Source organism: Brachycentrus maculatus, unplaced genomic scaffold (assembly GCF_059751285.1).
Source record: "Brachycentrus maculatus isolate JH-2025_06_01 unplaced genomic scaffold, ASM5975128v1 h1tg000144l, whole genome shotgun sequence".
NCBI lineage: Eukaryota > Metazoa > Arthropoda > Insecta > Trichoptera > Brachycentridae > Brachycentrus > Brachycentrus maculatus.
Window position 1 is genome coordinate 4497593 of NW_028280897.1, and position 25432 is coordinate 4523024.

Below are 25432 nucleotides of genomic sequence, written 5' to 3' on the forward strand. Positions count from 1 at the left end.
AATTAGACAAAGATGTGAAAAAGTTACTAATTAATAAGTTAGTTGTAAAGGTGTAGTGATGGGTGTCCAGAAGGCGGCCGATATATGATGAAAGGAAGGGCGATAAAGTTGAGAATTGTGTCGGGAGTTATGGGTTTTGGACCGCCGGATTGGAGAAATTAGACAAATATGTGAAAAAGTTACTAATTACTAAGATAGTTGTAAATATGTAAGTGATGGGTGTCCAGAAGACGGCCGATATATGATGAAAGGTAGGGCGGTAAAGTTGAGAAATGTGTCGGGAGTTATGGGTTTTGGACGCCAGCTAGGAGAAATAAGACAAGTATGAATCACGGGATTTTGTGGTTAGTCGTAGAGATGCGAGTGGTGTCCAGAAGGCGGCCGATATGTGACGATAGGTAGGGCGGCGAGTTGAGAAATGTGTCGGGAGTGATGGGCCGGCAGCTCGCGGCTCGGCGGCCGCTGGAAGGGGCGGCGCTATATAACATGCGCCGGAGAGAGGCCGCCGCGCTACAGTCGGCCTGCTGGGGATACCACTCGCGCTCCTCGTCGCTCCCCGTTCCGCGCTCCGCACCTCTCGCCGCCCACTGCTATGTGCCCTGTTCCGAATGTGTAGTAGTAACGAGTGAAATCCAAACTAATTCGACAAATCCCTAAACGCACCCCGAGACATTTCGCATTGGTGACTTTAAGAAGAACATCTCTGTGGACATCATGCTTCTCAGGATAGCGCTGTAAGTTTCATTTTGTTTCGTATTATTTCACGACTACCAAACGAGAGTAATGTTAAAGGTCAGTAGCGAAATAACTTTCGCTTTTTTCTGCGGTCCCACGGCCGCGGCGGAACTCGCTCCACTACTTCGGGGGTTCTTATTATTTATAGATTTGGCGTTTAATTTGTAGAACTCCATTTTAATTTATGTATTGGATTTTTTATTTGAACACTGATCTTCTGAGTCTACAAAGTTGTAAATTATTGTTGAACAAGACACATTAAAATCAATTTGGTGACAATTTGCAAAACTCCATTTTAATTTTTGTATTACATCTTTGATTTAAACACTGATTTTTGAGTCTACTAAGTTGTATTTGATTGCATAAAAATTAATTTTGTACCAATTGTATCGCCTTGTTATGGCATTTTTGAACGAATGAAATTTACAACATTTCTAGTGTGTCCAAATACTTGTTCACAAATCTGGATTATCCCCAATTAGGAGATATTTTCATATTATTTTTTTGATATCTCAACATAGATAAAGAAGGATGTAGAAATCTGGGCCTTTACGGGGCTTACCACCGTCATAGGCTAGTTTATCACTTTACACACGTGTAACATTCACCAATTCTACCCATGATTGACAACCACACTACTCAAATTGGAAGTTCTATGTGTATATATATATATATATATATATATATATATATATATATATATATATATATATATATATATATATATATATATATATATATATATATATAAATATATATATATATATATATATATATATATATATATATATATATATATATATATATATATATATATATATATATATATATATATATATATATAATATATATATATATATATATATATATATATATATATATATATATATATATATATATATATATATATATATATATATATATATATATATATATATATATATATATATATATATATATATATATGTATATATATACGATTCAATTAGGAAACATTGTTCTTGAATCACTAGAACTTCTATAGAGACATCTATTAGAGGTATGAAAAGATATGAAAATAATGAAATTCGTTTAAAAATGCCATAACTATAAGAAACAATTTTTTTGTGTTTTTTCAACAATAAAATACAACTTAGAAGACTCAAAAGATCAGGGTTTTTGGTTTAACATTTAGTACATAAAAGTTCTTATGATTATTATTCGACGATCATTACTCTGTGTCCTTCTCAGCTTCCTCGCTTCCTGGTACCAGAATTAAGCTCTCTGCAATTACCGTACACGGAATAACTTTGAATAACAAATATGCAATTATTTTTTTACCGCCAAATATGTATAGCAAGTAATTATTCGTCATCGCCTCGGTGCTATATCACATTTCACAGGAAAGGTGGCGCACGATTTGGCATTTACACTACTCGGGCGTGATGGGAATCACAAGTTAGCCGAAGCTTTATGAAAACAATGAAAAGCTCTTCCCGGAAGAACATGCCACTAAAGGAATGCGCTATAACTGTTATCTGGGCCTTAATAATGTTATTCGATTAAATAACTATTAATTAGAGATGTATTTTTTTAATCCTGCAATATTGCGCTTGTGCGACAATTAATTAACCCTTCATTGCATGACTTTTTTTTTTAAATTTTTAAAAAAATCTTTTGTATCTTACTCTTAACATCCAAGGAAAAATAAATAAAAAAAATAATGAAAAACTTTTAACAATGAAAAATCAAGAAAACACGTTTGTATCAAATTTGCAACATCCTCAGTGGTTATCCTTTTGAGATATTGTATGGAACAAGTATGAAATTCGATAATCAATGAAATATACATCAATTTCATGATGAAAATAAATATTTTGTACATTTATTTTGTATGTTTGTGTGTACTACTTTATATGGTGATAATTAAAACAATGTTTTCATATCATTTTTATACATTTATCATATAATTTTTATTAATTTCACTAAGCATTTTTTGTTATATTCATACACAAATAATTCGCTACCGATACTTATTGTAAGATTTTATGTCCAAAATATTGACATTTCATGCATATAATAATAATACTAAATTTGGTTAATTTATATAGCGTCATTTTCGTGCAATACTACCTCAAGGGCGCTTACATAAGATATGCATCAAGTACTTACTCATGCAATATCTTTCATCTATTACTCTTGCAATATCTTTCATCTATAAGTATTCTAGCCAATAACGTTTTTCAGATAAATAGTACATTTTTTAATTTGTTTATTTACTTAATATATAATAAACGTATAAGCGCCGCTAAGTGGATATTTCCCGAAAACGCCGTCATATAAATCATCAATTATTATTTATATTTTTGCCATTACACACTTACAAAATACAGTTTATTTTATAGAAAATTATTTTTGCAAATCCTTTGCAAAATATTTCACAAAACTTTAATTCAACAGTAAATAAATCATTTTTGTTTTATAAATAACGTTTTAAAAATCAATTACTTTCTTTGTATTTTTTTTTCAATTTTCGTTTCTAACGAACACTTACATTTTTCCCCCAACAACTGATAGAAAAAGTAAAAGTATATTAATCTTGTATTATTGACCTTTTTTAACATCACTTTTTTGTTAAGGAACAAGTACAAATAATAATTATACAAGCTAATACGAGTACAAGTATGCGACTCCAAGTGCTATGCTTACCATAGCTACTATTTTATTTATCCTCTATTGTAAAAACCTACTATTCCTCCGCAATTTCCATTCTATACCAGTAATGTCTTTTACCTCGAATTGATTCCCTAACATCTCTGCATCCCACCTAACATACATATTCCTACTATTTCATTTTTTTGGGGCGCAAGACTGATCACCCTACCTTTATATAATCACTATCGAGTTATCACCTTGTCGATTCGATGCGGTGCCCTGTACACCACTTGACTGCGGACAGAGCCCAGAAGAAGAAAAGTATATTTTACTTTAAAAAAATTACAGTTACTTAAATGTTTTTAGTAACAATAAAATCAGATTCTTCTAATTCTTCTTCTTACCCTATGGTGCATAGAGCACCGTATCAAATCGAAAAAGTGTTAAGCAGATCTTTAAGTTGAAGTTGATTTGAATTATATGAAAAGCAAAGCGATCAGTCTTACGCTTCGACATTTTTTTGCCGCTTAATTTTATAAAACAAATCTTAATTTTTAAAGCCATATTTTATTATTTGTAGTTTAAAATCGCTAGTAATTTAATTATGTAATAATCTCCAATACACACGTTAGATAAATACATGATTTTCTTGGTACAAATAAATATTTGTCGTAAACGCCCTAATAACCGATTCGCACCTGTTGCTAATGAATACATACATTATTATGTACATGTATATTTGGTATTCATACCTGTAATATGAAAAGACAGGTTTAGAGTGGAGTGAAACATGATTCCGCCTTAAGCCATTGATTTGTGAAAATAAAAACCTGTGAGAAAAATGAAGAAAAGAAAAATGTACGCTATTAATTTTTTTTTTATTTATTTCAATACATTGAATAACAACTGCAAAACTGCATTAAAACACATTTATAGTAAGATATCTAAAATCGTTAAATTAAGATTTTTTTAAGTACAGTCGGTATCACGAGATCAGATGAAATCATACAAAATGTCTGTTCACTAATTCCACACGCTTTGCTTTAGAAATGTATGGAAAAAAATCCATTCAAAAGTTTTGTTATATTATACAAGCTGCCATAATAAAGGTATTATTTTATCTCAGTCATTAAACCCAAAAATACTTAAAATCACTTAATAAAATGTTATTTTTTAAATTTTTTAATGAAATATGTTATGATAATTACAATAATATTTTTGAAGTGAAGCTTCTTAGGAGGTGATTCGATAATCGAAAGTGATATTTCAAGGACGCTTTACATTTATAAGGCATATTTCGTTACATGAGAGAGAAGAAATATATAGCGTAGAGAAAAGGAGAAAGAGAGCTATACATTCCGACGCCACGGGAATGGAGCAAAAGAGTGCGACGTATACATAATGATAGAATAAGATAGTTTCGCACATGTGCGCATTGTAGATGTACACGGCAGACTCCATATATGAACACCTGAGGTTCTATTAAATATGTCATATACTTAAGTGTTTTTGTACAAATCAACTTTTCATTTACCTACTTTGTACGTTGTATTGCGACTATCTTAACATTTTAAATTATTAATTAATTTCATTTTGTTATTTTTTTCATACTTTTATGCGACTTGTCTTTGCTGTTTTTCTATGCTGTATTAAAGAATTGTATTTAAATTTTGCCCACTTTTGCGAATATGCTATAATTTTTATACATTTACACACACATATATATATATATATATATATGTATATATATATATATATATATATATATATATATATATATATATATATATATATATATATATATATATATATATTGTATGTTTGTTTTTTTAGTCTTTATGTTTTGTATATCTGTACAATGTATACGTATATTATATTTACCGACTATGAGTGTGTTGTAAATAACATGATGAATAACTTTCATTTTACTACTTAAACTTAAACTAATGGGCCCGTATTCAAAGGAATGGACGGGATTTTATGAAATAAACTGTCCACGGAATAAAACATAGAATGAATGCATTTATTCATTAGACTTACTGTAGAAATATATAGTATAAACTCTTTTTGATCTGTCTCTTATTTTATATATTATATTTATACCTCGCGTAGATATAAACATATATCATTTCACCCGTAATCTCTTTTTGAAAAATAATCTCTTAAGATGTGCGAATAAATATCTTGAAATATATTTTAAATACTTGAATAAGATTTTCTTTACTACTTGACTGATATTTAGTTACAAAAGTCCATATATAATATCGAAGTTAAACCATCCTTATTTTAATGTTTTTTTATACTTCATTATTTAAAATGTACGTTTTCATTTTTTTTAATTTTTAAGTAATTTTGTCATGCCTTATGATTTTACCTTGATAAAAATAGAACACTTTTCCGTTAGATTAATATCGTTCCCAAGATTTAATATGAATTAATTTTTATTTATTTATTTTTAATAAATGTTTAGGTTTTTTAGAGTTATATAAATTAAAATTTCCCGGAACAAATTGATGTTAGCATGTTGCGCCATCTTGTTGAAACCACAGCTCTGTCACATCAATGCCATTCAACTGAGTTACGAAGAAGTCAGTAATCATGGTTCTGTAGCGCTCTCCATTGACCGTAACATTCTGGCCCGCATCGTATTTAAAAAATATAGCCCAATGATTTCATTTGCCCATATAGCACACCAAACAGTGACTTTTAATGGATGTAAGGGCGTCTCGACAAAGGCGTCTTGGTTTTCTCCACTCCGAATTCGGCTATTCCGCTTATTTACGTAGCCATTCAACCAAAAATGTGGCTCATCGGTGACCAAAACTTTGCGTTGACAAAGAGGATCAAGCTAAATATTGTTTTCGGCCCATTTACCGAACCTACGACGCGCATATGGTCATTCAGTTCATTTATGGTGAAATGGCAAAACGTACTGACTACAAATCAACTGTCAACTGTCAAATTTACAGTCTGTAGAAACAATGTTGCTAGCTCAAAAACCATACCTCTAAAAATCACCTTATACCTTTCAAAAAATCATTTAACAAACAGATCGAAAGCAAATCGTAATCGTAAAATGAGTAGCTCCTTTTTTATCTGGTACTGCACCACTTTATTTAGTTTATTTTTAAAAATGAAATTTTTCATACACGCATAGAAGTATACTGAGTACGTATTGATAATAAATAACCATCACTGCAGATGTTTACGTGATTAACTAACTAACTAACCATCACGCCGCTTCCACGCAGGGGTAGGCAGAGAGAATCGAACGCCACACCATTCTGTCTTTGCAAACATTCTTTGCCTCTTCTACAATACATTCATGCATCTCCTCATACATACCCGACGATTATTACGACTCCTGACCCGGCCGCTTTCAAGTATTTGACATACCTGGTTGTGCCAAGTTTTCGTCGGTCGTCCTCTGCTTCTTTTTCCAACTACATTCGCCTCATAAATTTGTTTAACCGTTCTTTCTTCACTCATACGCTCCACATGTCCAAACCATCTCAACACACCTTTCTTAATTTTATCGATAATGCTTATCTCAGCCTTACATTCTTTCCTTATTTCATCATTCGAACATCTATCAAACATCGTTTTGCCACACATTCGTCTGAGGGATCGCATTTCGACTGCATTCAGTCTGCTTTCATCCTTCTTTTGCCAACTCCATGCTTCGCTTCCATACATAAGGGTTGGAACCAGAACTCCATTGTGTACTGCCAGTTTAGCTTCCGCTGATAGATTTTTATTTGCTAAAACTGATTTTAGTGCACCATTCACTCTGTTCCCAGCATTCACTCTCCTTTCTATGTCTTTAATAGATGATATAAATGCCATATCGCTTTAATGAAGCATTGTGGTGGTTTAAAATATCGATTTTCGGACCCAAGGTGAATACAGACGTTAAAATGTTTGTAAGTGGCGTTCTCAGATTGTATGCGTTGACCTTTAATAACCGGTCCATGTGCATAAATACACTTCGATATAATACGAAATCCTATTTTACTCATTGCGAAACACATCACATCACTGGCAGGTTTCGTGAAATAAATACTCGTGTGTTACTTAATAATTGCTACGTACTTAACGAAATGCGTACGACCATTAACGAATTCATTAACTGCACTAGCAATACATGATTTTTTTCAATTTTGGAAAGTAAAATTATTCCAGCCAATCCAGGCAACTTTAAACAATATTTTGTGGGTGCACTGGCCAAAAGCGTTAACTCGAAAATATGCAATTTTGACAAATTATGCAGTATTATAAAGTTTTCAACGCTCTATAATCTGGAAAAATACACTAAACAGTTTGAAATGTCATATTTATGTGCTTTCAAAAATAAATTCATCTTTATTTTCTATAGCGGGTATTTTATTCAGGCTAACAGTTATAAATATAAGTATTTCATAGAGTTATTTTACCAGTTAACCCACGATTTATTTTATTATTATAAAAGTTACAATCAAATACTTACAGCGATGTATTCTTAATATTATTAATATTTAAAGCATTTACTTTGTGGTTAGTCATTTTTATTTTTTTAAATAAAAATGTTAGTAATATTAGTATATAACCACTCACCGAGATTTTTGTCTACTGGCTTAGAGACGTACCCGTCTCTTCGTCAGGACAATCATAACAACAGCATGTAAACAATACTAAAAGTCACCACCATAGCACTATTCACATACTTACAACTACACAAAATGTTATCACGTGCGATTTTGGTCGACCCGAGGACCAACATGTACTAGAGGTTGCAGAAACATGCACTAAGAGCATTGTAAGTGCATTGTTAGTGTGTAAATAGTGTTATGGTGGCGACGTTTTTTATTGTTTTCATGATGTAGTGGTGATTGTCCTGACGAAGAGACAAGTAGGTACGTCTTGAAACCAGTGGATAAAAATCTTGGTGAGTAGTTATATACTATTATTACTTACATTATTTTTTTATTTAAAAAATAAAAATTGGTAACATTGCTTTGTGATTAAATTATTCACCAGTAAATTGGGTCATATTGAACACCAATATACATCCTTATGAAATATGGGCATCCCCTAATTTCCACTCGATTTCCTTCTTTCGAATGATCATAATATGAATATAAACTTTTTTTATTTAATTTCACCCACTATCCTGTGGGTGAAATTACATACCAACATAACATAACATAACAATATTTTCTACAAAACAAATCTTGTCATTGGATTATTTTTACTGTTAGTCTTAGGGTACTATTTTATATGCTAAACTGAGTTTTTATTTTTTTAATAATAAGTAAAAAGATCTAAAATGAATGACTAAATTTCGTAATTTTTCTCATTTGAATAAAAATAATTACGAAAGGTGTGTTGAGATGGTTTGGACATGTGGAACGTACGAGTGAAGAAAGAACGGTTAAACAAATTCATGAAGCAAATGTCGTTAGAAAAAGAAGCAGAGGAAGTCCGAGGAAAACTTGGCACAATCAGGTATGTCAAATACTTGAAAGCGGCTGGGTCAGGAGTTCTAATAATCGTCGGGTATGTATGAGGAGATGCATGAATGTGGAACAGGCGAAAAATGTTTGCAAAGACAGAGTGGTGTGGCGTTCGATTTTCTCTGCCTCTGTTAGTTAGTTCTTTTTTTGAATTCAGAGTTGCGACAAATATTTCTGAATCAAAATTAAAAACATATAATCTCGCGATTAGACGTTCGACCACTAATTAAAAAAATGGTAAATGATCCGAATAGTACGTTTATAAAAGTAGGCAAGTTTGTTTGATTTTAATTGTATTGTTTCAGAATATATATATAGTATATATATACAATATATATATAAATATATATATATATATATATATATATATATATATATATATATATATATATATATATATATATATATATATATATATATATATATATATATATATATATATATATATATATATATATATATATATATATATATATATATATATATATATATATATATATATATATATATATATATATATATATATATATATTTCTAAACGTTTAGTTTTGTTTGCACATATTTGACACATCTGAAATTAGTAGGCATATGATAACGTTAAAATTTGCCACAATGCGTACAAATATAACATGCATCTGACGGATTCATATAATAATAATTTGAATAATTTTTCCTCTATATTATTTATTGATTCGGCATTAACTGTGTGTAATGATATATGGATTATTTTTAAAAAAATAACACTTGCATAATAAACAACTTAATGAGTTTTATTTCACTACACACGACTAGTTTTGAAAACCCACAGACGTTTTCATCGACAGTTTTACTTTCCATCTGTAGATGAAAACATCCGTAGTTTTCGAAACTATTCATGTGTACTGAATGAAACTCATTAAGTGGTATTATACAAGCGTTTAATTTAAAAATAATAAAAATATTATTCATACTTTATTGTGTGCATTGATTATTTTATGTAAATATCTGACTAAATAAAAATGGAGATGTTTTAAATCGTACCCTGAATTGGATGCATGTGAAAACGTTTGCTTTCGAGCGGTATTGAGAAATGAGAAAACTACATATTTATCTCATGTGACGTTATAGAATTACATAAGGTGTTCAGAAGAAGAAATAAAGGTATATCATACATTGTAAAGTTGTCAACTTTTCTCCTAGTAACGATTTGACCCGTTTTGTGCAATGTGAACGCACCACGATAGTATCAGTAAGTAGGCCTCGATCGGATCAAACACTTGTTTACGATTGAGTTACTTATTATTTCTTGATTTCATTCATCCATGCTGCAATAAATATGATATTATGTAAGATTAGAAACCGCGAAAATAGTAATATCTAACATCTAGGGCATTGGTAGTCGATTCTTTCTTTACTGCTATTTCATAGAAAACTTTGTTTTGCGTATACGTAATAACAAACTTTCTATTTCATTTTAATATTGCATTCCAAGCACTGTTTGAGATGAAAATAAAAGTGTTCGCTTGTATCGAGGTGGAGCTGTTTGTTGATCGTGGTCAATGTTACATTCAAAATTATTCGCACAAAAACGTGTTTTTGTTTCCTAATTGTACATACCATAAACTGTAGCTCAGTTGCATAGTTCAACTCCAGCATACAATCTAAACAAGTGTAGTTTTATTTTATTTTTAATTAAACACTTGTACATATAATATAATACCACTTTATGAGTTTAATTCGTTACACATGACTAGTTACGAAAATTATCAGATTTTTTCACCTACAGGTGAAAAGTAAAACATGAAAACATTTGTTGGTTTTAGAAACTGGTCGTGTGTAATGAAATAAAACTCATTAAGTGATATTATATACGTGTTTATTTTTTTTTAATAATCAACATGTCATTCCACAAAGTAAATGCCAAATCAATAAATAATATAGTGTAGTTTTTTTTTTGTCACAAAGGTTTACAGATTAATTCTGTACCCTGTGAACTGTTAAAAAAATCTTAATAATGAGCTCTGTCAGTCAGAAGCATCGACAGTAAAAAAAACTCGTTTCGACCTATATTCTCGGTAAATGCGATATTCTTCGTAATTGTTTCCCTTTAGGTCTACCAATTGATTGTTAATATGCCTCAAAATCGATATTTCCTTGAAATAATATTTTTGGAAGAGTACGAGGTATTGAAAAAATTAATTTCTCAAATGTTCAGTTGTTGGTTTTTAATATTGGGTAATCGATATGTATGGTTGTGTACATTATAGCCGTTCAGGAAGCATTAAAATGCCACTCTTAATTTTGTATCAAATATCAAGGACGATTACGGTTATCTCGCATTCGCTTTTTAATTCATTTGCTTTTTTTTACTGAAAAACGTGAGTATTTGATCTCATATTACCTCATTCTACCCCTATTAAATAACAATTTTTAATAAAAATTAATATTAAAGATTGAATATAGAAGTGAAGTCACTATTTTAATTGTTTTCCAAAAACATGCAGATAAACTGTCTGGTTATGCGCGTTTTACGTACATATTTTAAGTACATAATTATTTACATTATTTTTTGACATCTCAACGTAGATGAAAAACAATATGGAAGTCATTTGCGGGGCATAGGCTCGTTTCAGTGATCACTTTAAATACGTGTAACATTCACCGATTCTACCCATGCTTACAATCAGACTACTCAAATTCTTGAAACTTCTATATATATATACTTCTAATTCGAAACATAGGGGTTGAATTCACTATAGTTTCACAAGATACAACTATGGTGAGGTTAAAGACTTTTTTCATGGAGCAGAAACTCTTTCATTTCTATGTGAGGTTTGAATCCTGGATTATAATCACATAGGTACACTTTATTCTAGCCCATAATTTTTACCAGTTAATTTATTAACAACATTTTGAGTTTGTCCAAATACTAGTCAAAAAAATCTCGATAATCTCCATTTTATCACTAATTGGAGATAATCCAGATTTGTGAACAGGTATTTGGACACACTTGAAATATTGTACATAATTGGGTTTTTACATAAATATTGGATAAGTCGATTAAGCTCGATGGTTCGCTGAACAACAAAAGATTATTATTTTTATTATATACTTTTATCTTCATATTTTTGTAATCGGTAAAGCTCGTTTCATCATGCGGCGTTTTGAAACGCGTCGGATTTATTTTAATATTTGCATATTTGGACGAGGAACATAAGAATGATAAAAGGTTAATGTGGCAGACGAAGAAGTTGCACAATAGAGAAAGAGACCCTCGCTCAGTATCCTTGTTACGATATTAATCGCTATTGGAAATGTTACATTCCCACAATAGGTTTACCTCGAGGTATCCAGGGCTTGCACTGCAGTGGCGCGCACAGAGCTTTCAATCTGGGTAGACAATAGGCAAAACAGCGTTTTGTTATTTGCAAATTTTAGTTTTGTATGAATGCCAGATCGTAAAAAAATTACTTTAGTCTACATTCGACCTGATGATGGATGAGTAATCCGAAACCGGTAGTCACGAAGTAATGTTTTTAGTGAACAATTGATGATAAAGACAGTGTTATTTTTATTATTTTCATCTCACCAATAGATGTCTCTAGTGAAGTTCTAGTGATTCAAGAACAATGTTTTAAAATTGGTACATTATATAGAACTTCCAAGAATTTGAGTAGTGTGGTTGTCGAAAATGTTGAAATACGTGTGTAAAGTTATCGCTTAAACCAGCCTATGACAGTCGTCAGCCCCGTAAATGCCCAGACTTCCATATTCTTCTTCATCTTTGATGATATGTTAAAAATAATATAAAGAGAGTGTTCAATTACATAACCACAAATTTTAACAATGCTTTTAATGTACAAAATATTTTATTTATTTTAAATTTATCCGTCATCACTCAAATAATGCGTGTTTTGTCGCGGAGAAATAACCGAGAAAACTTACAGTTTTTAAAATCTTTTTTAATAATTATTTTTAGTATCACAGTTTTCCACATTTTTCCATTCCATTAGGGTAAGCACTGCTTTTCTACCTATATGGTATGCACGCCCCTGTTATATATTACATAATAATAATTATGTAATAATTATGTAACATAATAATAATTAGGAAAAAGAAGCAGAGGACGACCGAGGAAAACTTGGCATAATCAGGTATGTCAAATACTTGAAAGCGGCCGGGTCAGGAGTCATAATAATCGTCGGGTATGTATGAGGAGATGCATGAATGTAGAAGAGGCAAAGAATGTTTGCAAGGACAGAGTGGTGTGGCGTTCGATTCTCTCTGCCTACCCCTGCGGGGAAGCGGCGTGATGGTTACTATAATAATTATTGATTCTTAATGATTTAATAAATACAATATTTAAACAGAACTTCCTTTCCGATGTAGACAGCCATTTTTGCGTAGGTAACTGTTTTTTTGGTATCTAACGTAAATATACCTATAATATTTGGTTACCTAGAAAATACATTCTTTAAATACTTATCGCACTTTGATAACACGTATAATTTTATAATAGCACTTATATACGAAATATTTTTTTAATTAATTAAATTCCGATGTAAAACGTGAAACACGACTCCCTTATGAAAGGTTGACTCCTATTTTAATCCATTTAGACTTGTGTTTAAATTAAGAGCAAGGCTAACAACTTATTTTGGATAGACAAAAGTAATCACGAATCGTGAATTTTTAAGTGAAAATGAACCGCTCATGTATACACAAGTATATAAAATTAAACAAACTTAGTTTAACCTGTCCAAGAGTGAGTTTCTGCGGACAAAACTGTATCTGGGAAGTGAGATTTTTTAAATTTTTATAAAAAAAAAAATTGACATCTCATCAAAGATGAAGAAGAATATGGAAATGGTCTTTTATTTTCTTTTTATAATTTTATTTCATACTCGATACTATAAGCGACATATTTTCTTGAAAATTTTTATTTACTCCAGTGAACATGATTTATATTATATAAAAATTATCGAAACATCAATAAATCATGTTTTAAACGTGTTTTGATATAAATCATGTTTTGTATCGGCCGTACATGTACGGCCATAATTCCGGACTGGGTAAATCATTTCCAAAAAGATAGACACAATAATAGTCGAATGATTTTACGTATGTCCACGTAAACATAATGCGGAATCTACTTAACATTATAAACAGTTATTTTAAAATTAATATGAACAACTTAATTGCATTTTCCATTAGTGCATATTAAGGGGATATTCGCTAACATAGAAATCATTCCACCGGAGACACCCGGAGAAGTCACATGTTTGTTCACGCCCGTATTTAAGAATATACATACACATAAGTATATGGAAAAAAAATGTTATACATAGATATTAAAATTCCTTACCTTTCTATAACTCTTTTTTTTTTTGAACCATTTAATTGATTCGAAAAAAAATGTTTTGTCAATGCAAGAACGGTGTTTTGAGAAGAAAAAAATTCAAAGGATGTAAAGTGATACCTGTGTTTAGAGATAATTATGTTGCGACTTAACGAATACTGGGCCTTAATAACAAAAACAGCTTTTTTATATAAACGACTTAATTGAATTTTTTACTAATGCATATTTCGTGGAGCCGGCGTGATACGTAGTTACTATGTAGCTTCACGAGAATGGAGAATGGCAAAATAAACACGTAATTATTTTATTTGGCGTGTTAAAATTATGAAACCGTAAATATTATGCATAATTTAAATATCGTATGCATGATGAACGGTGGCATGTTGGCGCCCAACACATGATAAGTGTAGAATCATGGCTGTAAACGCGTTAATTGATGTGAATCGTCGCGAATATAGTAGGGTAAAACCTCTCATAACGAGTACTTATTATAATGAGCAATTCGCATGATTCGCATAACAAATTCTAAAAAAATGCTTTCCTAACGAGCGACATTTTCCGAGAGGAAGGAACAATCTTCTGACGCAATAAGTTAAATTCCGAAAGCATGGGAATATGTTGCATCGTACATGAAAATGTGGCTATGCAATCTACAAATTTAATTATTGATAATGGAGTCACATTTTCGACAAATTTTTAAGCGTAAAAAAAACAATTTTACCGTCTTCAATTAACTTTCTAGCACAAAAGATTGAATAATTTATACTAATTAAAAATTATTATATTATATTATAATGAAAACATTAATTTTTTTACTTTTTGTTGCTGTTTTTTGCAAATCGAAATCGCATTCCAGGTTTTAACGATTTTTTAACAATTTAAAAGTATCTAATTTTATTTGAATACACGCTTTAAAAATGCGTATTTTTTTGGTAAGGAATGCATTACCGTATTTTACATCAATTTATATGATAAAAATTGTTTCGCTTAACGTGTGTTTCACATAATGAGTAATATTCTGGAAAGAATGAATCTCGTTATGAGAGGTTCCACTGTACGTATTGGCAATTTTGTATACAAATATCAAATATCTGGCGTAAAGATCAAGTGTCTTGGTCGCGAAATGAGATCAAGGTTTATGACTCGTTGTTTTAGCAAAAACGTCAAGAAGGATATGAAGTTACACGTGAAACAGGGATTTTTTTATAATACATAAATCAAATGAATCCCGAGTACAGATGACTCGTTTTCCAAAGAATTTTAAAGCAATCTGTTCCTTTTAAAAACATGTTTTTGCATGCATTCACCTTGAATCCATTTAACAAAAGGCAGCTATATTCTCAACCGACAATTTATAACAATCCCTCAGGGTATGCACAGTGTGTCGTGAGCATTTTTGTTTTTGTTTTTTAACCTCTATTCTTCCATGTGACAATACAATTTTGGATGTAAAATTAGTCTTCGGTTTTTGGCAATTATTTTAAATCGAATACGTACGAATATGTACATACGATTTTTTTACCAAACAGTTTCCTTAAAATTATACATAAAATATTTAAATATTTAAAAAAAACTATTAGGTTATAAAAAGTTAAATAATTTTAGTGTTTATGCAGTATGCATGCAAATAATAGTCCTCAGTCTAAAACATCGTAGATATTTTAAAGATATACTGTGTTTATATTTACTGAGTAAATTTTAGTGTATCATATATAAGTGCTATTTTTAAAATACAAAAAACATGACTATGAGAATATTGTGAACATTTTCAAGCAAAAAACAGCTTTCAGTGCAAACAAAACGGAAAAAACATAGGAAAAACTTATTTTTAAAAGAGTGTTAAATTCAGCATTTCATATAATATAATATTTCATCCATCATTTCAATATTTTAAGTTTATCGTAAAATTAAATAATTTGTAAAGGACTAGGTTTATTTTTAAAAAAAAACTATTTTTCAGTAAATGGCTTCTCATATATTTTTAAATATCTACTTATTTGAATAACTTTTTTGAAACCCATTTTATAATTCATTTAAATAATTAAATAATATATATATATATATATATATATATATATATATATATATATATATATATATATATATATATATATATATATATATATATATATATATATATTATATATATATATATATATATATATATATATATATATATATATATATATATATATATATATATATATATAAATGTGTATATAGTCTTATACCAACTAATAATTTGTCTTTATGTTCATATACATATGCATATATAGGAAATTATATTTGATTGCGTAAGACACGAGATGTACAGTTAAAATGTTTAGTCAACTTTCATGTATTTTTTTTATGGATTCCTTCGTCTTCGGCCAAGGAGAGCCACAAATTTTAATAGAATTTCATATTTATGAAACACCAAAAAATATGACGGCATATAATATAACAGTATTGCATCGAAATCTTAATTGCGCTGATGTTTCTTATTTTTGTATTAGCGACAAATAATTATATTCTTGTAATTCACGACAATTCCAGATAGTGTTTAGGCATTTAAATACACCTCCATGAATGCAGAATCTTAACAAAAAATATTCTTTTTTAAATCCATCCAATGTATTTTCAAAAATAACTTATTAGTATATGATCGTATAGAGTTTTGATCAGGGTAGGAAAAACACCGTTTTATTATTTTTTTAAAACTTATCTGTCATAACTGATAATGCGTGTTTTGTCGCAGAGAAATAACCGAGAAAACTTGTGGTTTATTTAAAAAAAAATTATTAATTATTATTATTATTATCACATTATTACATATTTTTTCTGCGATAATACTTGTTTTTTCGCTCTTTTAATCTTTTTTTTAAATCATAAATATAATCACAATTTTTTCCATTAATTATGGTAGGCGCTGCTTATGTGCCTATAAATGAACGCCACTGATAGTATGGATTCCTAATTTTACGTTGTCTTATGAAATACGGAGAACAACTTATAAGTATACGAAAATAAAGTCTTTCTGAATGTTAAGATATGTAGTATCATCTATTGTTAATTATGTACTGATAGGTAAATTCTTAAATTAAATTTCATGAAAAATTTTTACAATAACGAAATACTTAAAAAATTAATCCTTTTGCTGTTAATCTATTATATGTTAGCTATCGAGATATCATTGATGCGTTGTGTATTGAGCAACCAACGTGTTGATTGCTATTAAAATTTGTCTATCAAATTAATTAGAATCGTATTTAATTGTTTTTTTTTTTTTTTTGCTTATACGGAAAATTAAAACGATCAGAAAGTGGTTTAATTTACTTGTATGTATTAATTTAAGTCAAGATATTGTATTTAACAAGTTTTTACAATATTTTGATTGAGAATTATTCCTTTTTAGTGTTCAGCAATAGTCTGCAAACACATGGTATTTGAATTCCATTTTTTCTGTTGACGTTGAGCCATTATTGAAATATTTTGAAGGAATCTCTCACCGTGTTCATAGCTCACAGCGCCGAGATTTTCAGGATAAAAGTCCAAGTGTGAAATCAGAAAATGTATTTTTTAAGAAAAAAGCTTTATAATTTTTAAGTAGCTCTCAAACTAGTTCTCAATTGTTCCAAGTTATATTGCCGAGAAATTCAGTTACGACATTTTTAAAAGACCTCCATGCAGCCTGAGCACTTAAGCCAACCACTAAGTAATGTTACACAAGACACAATAAAGATTAGTCCTGATCACGGATATAACACCCAAAATAAAGTTCAAATGGTTTTTTACAAAGAGAGTAATATTTCTTCTTTGAAACTTCAAAGATAGGTCACCTTACACGATAGAAATTTATTGTTTGGATATTTTTGACAATTTTGCACTTGAACGCAAAGTAAAGACTAGTAGTTCACACCGGAGTTACATCAAACAAGACACTTGCTGTCTGTAATTGTATATTTTTTAATTGAACGAGAATGGAGAGTTAATTTTCAAAGACGCGTCACGTTTCAGGCACATTTCTTTACATGGGAGAGAAGAAAGATATAACTTAGAGAGAAAACTCTCGATACTATGCTTGGAGAGCGACGTTAACACAACGATAGTGACGCACATGCGCGTGTTGTAGATGTAAACGTTAGACGCTATATATGAACAGAGAGATACCACGCGTTGTGTAAGTTATATTTATCATTGTGTTTAAACAGATCCAACGAATCAACACCAAAATCCGAAACTACAATCGATATTTTTTTCTCGTTACCTTTCTTTAAACCCAGGTAACATTTTACTATTTAAATCTAGACGAATAAAATTAAATTGAAGACTCTAAGAAGCATATCAGGCAAGAGTCTACGAGATAGAATAAAAAAACGCCAGGATAAGGGTAATATGCGAGATCGAAGATGTCGTTAGGTGGGGAAGGCAACGAAGGAGACAATGGTATGCACATGGGAGGAGAAAAGAATCATTCAGACTCCCCCACATCGCACTGTACGGCCAACACCAAGGTAGACGATTGAAGATGTAGACGAAGAGAGGGATTGACAGCTGGGAATCGACCTCGCACGAGGCTAATCCCTCTTAAAAACAGGCCACAAAGCCTACACCAAGAAGAAGGTTAAGAAGAAGAAGAAGAATAAGAAGAAGAAGAAGAAACTCAGACGATAAACGAATTCTTATGTTTATTAGGAGCGCAAAATCAGGTATTCCGGCTTACGACGCCAGTATTCTAGTAGATGTGCGATATGTGTGCAGTTTTTCAGCAATCACTTTCTCTGCGGCCAGGCGGGGAAATACTCGTATGTTCACTTGTTATTGTGCTACTCGGGCCCATGACGTAACCAGAGAGGTGAAAATAAGAAAATGTATTCAAAATCTCTCTTCTCGAGCCTGGACGCGATGCACGTGACCTTGGGTGGCCGCGTCACCGGTGAGAGTGGTAGAGACACGAGGCGAGGGCGTTGCGACACCCGGCCCGGCCCTGCTCCAGGAATGCGATGGACCAGAACCGTTTTATCATTCGAGCATTTTTTTTTTTTTTTTACTTAAAAAACGTAAATATTTATATTTTTATCATTTACAAAAATAATGCGAAAATGAAGAGAAAATTCGATATTTGATATCACTAATAGGCCTAGTAAAATACCCACTGGTCGTAGTTTTGTACAGTTGATATATCGTCTCGTAAGTAAGTACTTTAAGTAAATGTTTTTTTGGCAAAACACCCAAAATTGAGTGATACATCGCTCACTCCTTTCAAGAACGTCATAAATCAAAACACTTGATTATTCAGGAGAACGTTTTTAAAGTTTAAAAATATAACACAATGTATTAAAAATAAATATCAAGCCACTTATTGAACTTTTTAGTGTGCAACAGATCTTTTTAGGTACAATCTGAGGGTTTTTTCTCCATTTGAAAAAAAATTGTTTATTTAAAAAAATTATTAGACAATATCTTTTCTTCAAAATGCAAAAACAACATTTTCTGCCCTGTAGCGTATAAATATTAAGCTAAAAATATGCCGCCTTGGCTGAGAAATAGTACATTTTGTAGGCATTCCGAAAACACGCACAACTGAAAATTGACGATTTTCGATGTATGACGTTCTTGAAAGGAGTAAGCGACATGTCAAAAATAACTGTGGTGGTCCTCACCAAAATGTAACGTTTCCATTATAAATTATTTTAAGTAATCAGGAATTCAGTAGTAATCAGAATTTAGATGATGAGTCATAAAACCATACATTTGGCAAATAATAATTTAGGGATGGATTTGTGGCCTGAACTATCTTGAAAAGAAACACATAAATAATGTAGCTCTAGCACAGATATCGGATATTTTGGATGGACCGAAGGATGATGAGGATTCAATGATGAGGTGGTAGAGTTGGAAAACTCGTTAATTACTGACCATCGCTAAGAAAAATCAACTGCCAGGATTCGTAAGAAAAATTGCGAGACGTGACCGATACCAGGAATAAAGATGGAGATAGTGGAGGGTAGATGAAGCGTAAATGGAAATAGAAATAGAAAGTCCTGGATCTTCAACGTGAAGGAGAGGACCGGAACTCCAGAATGGAGGCTGACCTTAATTGATTGGACAGACTCCAGAAGAAAAGAAGACAATGATGAAAAAACGTGAAAGAATGGAAACACTGATTTTAGTTTTTTTTTGTATCCACATCATTAAGGCTTTTTTCGCAAACACAGCATTCCATCACCGGCCGAATTTGTAGAGGTCGCACAGCTCTTCACGACCGATTTTATTTTAAAGAATGTTTATCTGTTTTTTTTTTAATACATATATAGAAACAAAAATTACCTCCTTACCTTTTAAAAACTTTTTTCTTTTTAAAACCATATAATCGTTTCGGAGAAAAACTTATTTTTTCAATGCAAAAAAGGTGTTTAAAAAAATCTATTTCAAAAAATTTTACCTGGATTTAGAGAAAGTCAAGTTCATTGCAATGAATAATAACAATAACATTTAGGGTTTTTATGGAGTGTGTGGAAGTTTTTGGTGAGAGTATTTTAATGTTTTTGATTTAAAATAAGCCCTGATGATGACAAGGTATTGTCGAAACCGGTAGGTTAAATTGTTTTAATTGTGAAAACAAAGTTAATTAATTTAATAAAGTTTACAAAATGTGCCACAAAGTATCTGCGGAAAACATACAAGAAACTTAATTTCGATCTCTAAACCAGCTTGGGCCTAATCCGTATTAAAAATGTAAGTTCTTGTGATTACCCGTTAGTAGGTACAAGATCGCGGAACATTGGGGTAACCATACTTGCTACGAAGGCGGACACAGAATACTCAAATATTATAATATTACGTTCTCATACCTCTTTAAAAAAGTGCATTTGAATAGTGATAAATTTGAATGCATACCAATGATCTCTTTTGCATTCGCTGCATAGATAAAAAAATAATCTCCGAGAAGCTATGCGTAGGTATGTTGTAGTTTAAAAACGTTCACATTGAATATTCAACACGCACAATTGAATCTCATTACGACGGTAAATACATGTTTGAAGATGCCTTACGTTGTTTGCATTCACAATACTCGAGGTTGATGATCATACGTGCATAGGGGTTTAACATATCGCTCACTACTTTCAAGAACGTCATAAATAAAATAAAAATTATTTTTCAGGAGAACGTTTTTAAAGTTTAAAAATATAATACAATGTTTTCATTAATTGATTCGTAAAATCTATCCATTTTTAATTAACGTTTTACTTAGTAAATACCACTATTTCTTAAAATCTACTGTGACACGTGTTTCGATGCATTCCGCATCATCCGCATATACGGTGTTTGAAAATGATTGTGTCACAGTAGATTTTAAGAAATAGTGGTATTTACTAAGTAAAACATTAATTAAAAATAAATATCAAGCCACTTATTGAACTTACTGTGCAACAGATATTTTTAGGTAAAACCTGAAGGTTTTTTCTATATATTTATATATTTAAAAAAATAATTAAACAATACCTTTTCTTCGAAATGCAAAAACAGCACTTTCTGCCCTGTAGCGGGTAAATATTAAGTTTAAAATATGTCACTTTTGCTGGGATATAGTACATTTTCTGGACATTCCGAAAACATGCTGTGCAATTTTGATTTATGATGTTCTTGAAAGGAGTGAGCGATATAAAGATTCGTGAAAGTAATATCATATTCGAGTTTTTTTTAAATACAGGCTGGCGCAAAGTTAACCACAATTCTTCTTCTTCTTCTTCATCTTGTAGGCCTTGTGGCCTGTTTTTAAGAGGGATTAGCCTCCTGCGATGTCGATTCCCAGCTATCGACCCATTTCTTTGGGGGTCTGCCCGGGAGTCGTCTACCATGGGTATTAATCACCCTATGGGAAGATATTATTTACAACATTTTGAGTGTGTCCATATCTGGATTATCTTCGTGTGTAAAATGATCACTTAAACCAGCCTTTGACGGTCGTCTGCCCCGCAAATGCCCTGACTTCCATATTCTTCTTCGATGAGATGTCAAAAAATGGGAAGATATTATAATTTTTGAAAAATGCCATCATATGTTAATCAAATTTGATATTTGTAACAACACAGACAGCTGCAGTATAAAAACAAACTTAAAGTGGCGCAAAATTAATCATCCAATTTTGTTTTTAAACAACATTTTAACTAAATTTAAAAAAAATGAGTTAAGAAAATCTTTATTTAAACCTTTACAATTGTTTTTTGTTTAGTAAAAAAGATGATATCCGTATGATAAAAGTGTTAAATACGCACTTGTGCTTGATTTTTTTTTTAAATATTGTGCAGTTGTGGAGATTACAAATGTCAAATATAATTGACATACAACGCTATTTGAAAAAATTATCCCATCTTCCGATAGGGTGATCAAATTTGCGCCACCCTGTAGTCAAATGCATTGTTATCAAGATCATTAATAATATCTCTAACTATTGGTAACTACAGTCCCTTGGAGATAATACAGATTTGTGAACAAGTATTTATACACTCAAAATGTTGTTAAATTATTTCATGATCAATAATGTAATTTCATGTAGAAACTCAAATGCGTATCAATCATTTATTAGGTAAATTCACAAGTAACGTTGTATTATATTTTTTCAATAAGAAAAAAATTCTTCGCATATACTTTACTAATTTAGTTAATTACATACATAATTTTAATTACTTTAAATGACTTTCTTCCATCTTTCTGTCAACTTCAAGAATTAATTGGGGTAGGTTAGAGGTAGGTAGTTAGGTAAGCTTGGGTAGGCAGTAGAGGTAGGTCGTAAGGTAAGCTGGGTTACTACTTGCTAGGGTAAGCAGTAGAGGTAGGTAGTAAAGTAAGCTGAGTTTTACTTGCTAGGGTAGGCAGTAGAGGTAGGTAGTAAGGTAAGCTGGGTATTACTTACTAGGGTAGGCAGTAGAGGTAGGTAGTAAGGTAAGCTAGGTATTACTTGCTAGGGTAGGCAGTAGAGGTAGGTAGTAAGGTAAGCTAAGCACTACTTGCTAGGGTAGGCAGTAGAGGTAGGTAGTAAGGTAAGCTAGGTACTACTTACTAGGGTAGGCAGTAGAGGTAGGTTGTAAGCAGTAAGGTAAAACAGGTACTATTCTCTAGGGTAGGTAGTAAGGTAATTTGGTACTACTGAGTAAGGTAGGGTAGGTACTGGTTGCGTTTTTATATGTCACGCGAGTGGGTAAATTAGGATAGGCACTGCTTTTCTGCCTATATTGAATGTACGCCCCTGCATGAATGCGCATGTTAAAATATTTTTAGAATATGAAATAAATTGTTTTTCAGTATTATTTTTTTGGCCAATTTTCAACTGCGTTTTTGGGTCTACTTCGTAACCAATATTTACTGGACCAGTTTTGTATAAAACACTTAAATACATTTCTTATTTTATTAAACGGTTGGCATACCTAATAAAAATCGACCCATCAATTAACAAAACTGTTATTATGTTCGTGTTTTCTAAATTATACGAAAGTGCCTATTAAAAAAAAACTGACATTTACAAGTACCTGTCTATTTATTATATGCATTTTCATTACTTATACAATGGCACTCTCTCTGTGATTCTGATTGAAATTCCAAGCGCGTTTGCAATAAAGACGCATACAATTCCATGATTAAACAATATATGTGCATATGCAATCCCTAATGTGCGTAGCAACAATACATAGAAAAAAGGGGTAGTTATCTTGTTATAATGAACAGTTCTCGAATGTTTTCGCAGATACTTTGTGGCACATTTTATGAACTTTATAAAATTAAAAAACTTTGTTTTAACCACTTTTTTTATTATTAGTACACTTTAACCTACCGGTTTCAACAAGAACCTTGTCATCAAATGTTTATTAAATACTAAAAAATAATAAAAAAACATTAAAATACTCATTAATACGTAAGATAATTAATTACATTCCCTTACCCTTACATTTTTTATGGAGTGTGTGGAAGTTTTTGGTAATGAAATGTAATTAATTATGCGTATTTTAATGTTTTTAATGTTTTAGAATTTAATAAACCCTGGTGATGACAAGCTTCTTGTTGAAACCGGTAGGTTAAAGTGTACTAATAATAATGAAAAAGTGGGTAAAACCAAGTTGTTTAATTTTATAAAGTTTATAATGAGCACTTCAAAATGTAATTTTACTTTTTTTAATTTAAGTTTTACTTAGTAAATACCAGTAGTAAGTAAAACATAAATTAAAATTTGATAGATTTAACTACAAATTGACTACCGAACCAACTAATGAAATTGTAATTTTACTACTTAGCTGTAGGCTGCGGTCCCTTAACCTGTCTGGGTGTGAGTTTCTCCGGACAAAACTGTATCTGAGGAGTGAATTTGTTTTTGTGCTTTTTTTTTACTTTTAAATTTTTATATTATAGTCGATGCTATAAGCAACATGTTTTCTTGAATAAACAAAGATATTTACCCCAGTAAACATGATTTATATCAAAATTATCGAAATACCGATAAATCATGTTTTTAACATGTTTTGATATAAATCGTGTCATAAATCATATTTTGTATCGGCCGTACATGTACGTCCAAACTACTTTGAGAAAAGTTTGGTATGGCCGTACATGTACGGCCATACTCCCGGACAGGTTAAAATGTATTAAATGCCAAGTAACCAATTATTTTATCGTCGATAATTCGACTACCTACATGCGAGTGAGTGTAGGTAACCGCTTGTCAAGGTAAACTAGATCAACAGTCATTGTAATAATTAATAAAACGATGACCAATGATTATATCTCTAAAGAAATCCAACGATGTAGACTAATTGTACCGGAAAATAATTTGTTAATTACACTGGTCGCCATTAAAATCTGCACTCGTTTTCCAGTTCGTCGTAATTTATGTATTTTGACGAGTTGATAGGAAAGTTAATAAGGACTAGCCTTCTTGTCCGCCTCCGTAGTGTGATGGTCAGCACGCTTGGCTACATATGCTGGAGTCCAGGGTCCGATTCCCAGGGCGCGGGCGGGGTGAAAATAAATATTAGCGATTTTACATTCCAATATGTATTTTACATTACCCTGGACTGGTCACAGTCAATAATAACACTGCGTTTGGTGCGGAAAAGGGTTAGAAGAAGACTTCGTGTAGTAACGATTTAATTAACACTGTTCACCTCTTTTTAATAATACACACGCATTTTAATGTTATATTTATGTACAGTGAACCCCCTATAACGTTGAGATAGGTACTGCGTTATGAGAGGGAAGGTCA

At 31.1% G+C, this 25432-nt stretch overlaps 1 protein-coding gene across 2 annotated transcripts in view; it reads left to right on the forward strand.

The window, feature by feature from the left end:
• The first annotated feature begins 507 nt into the window (after positions 1–507).
• Positions 508–25432, forward strand: part of LOC148308949 (uncharacterized) — a 56693-nt gene continuing 31768 nt past the window's right edge. For both annotated transcript variants that reach the window (XM_088260931.1, XM_088260932.1), the window contains exon 1: positions 508–734. In XM_088260931.1, coding sequence (XP_088117057.1) covers positions 715–734 — 20 coding nt within the window. In that variant the 5' untranslated portion in view covers positions 508–714. The remainder of the gene's footprint in view (positions 735–25432) is intronic.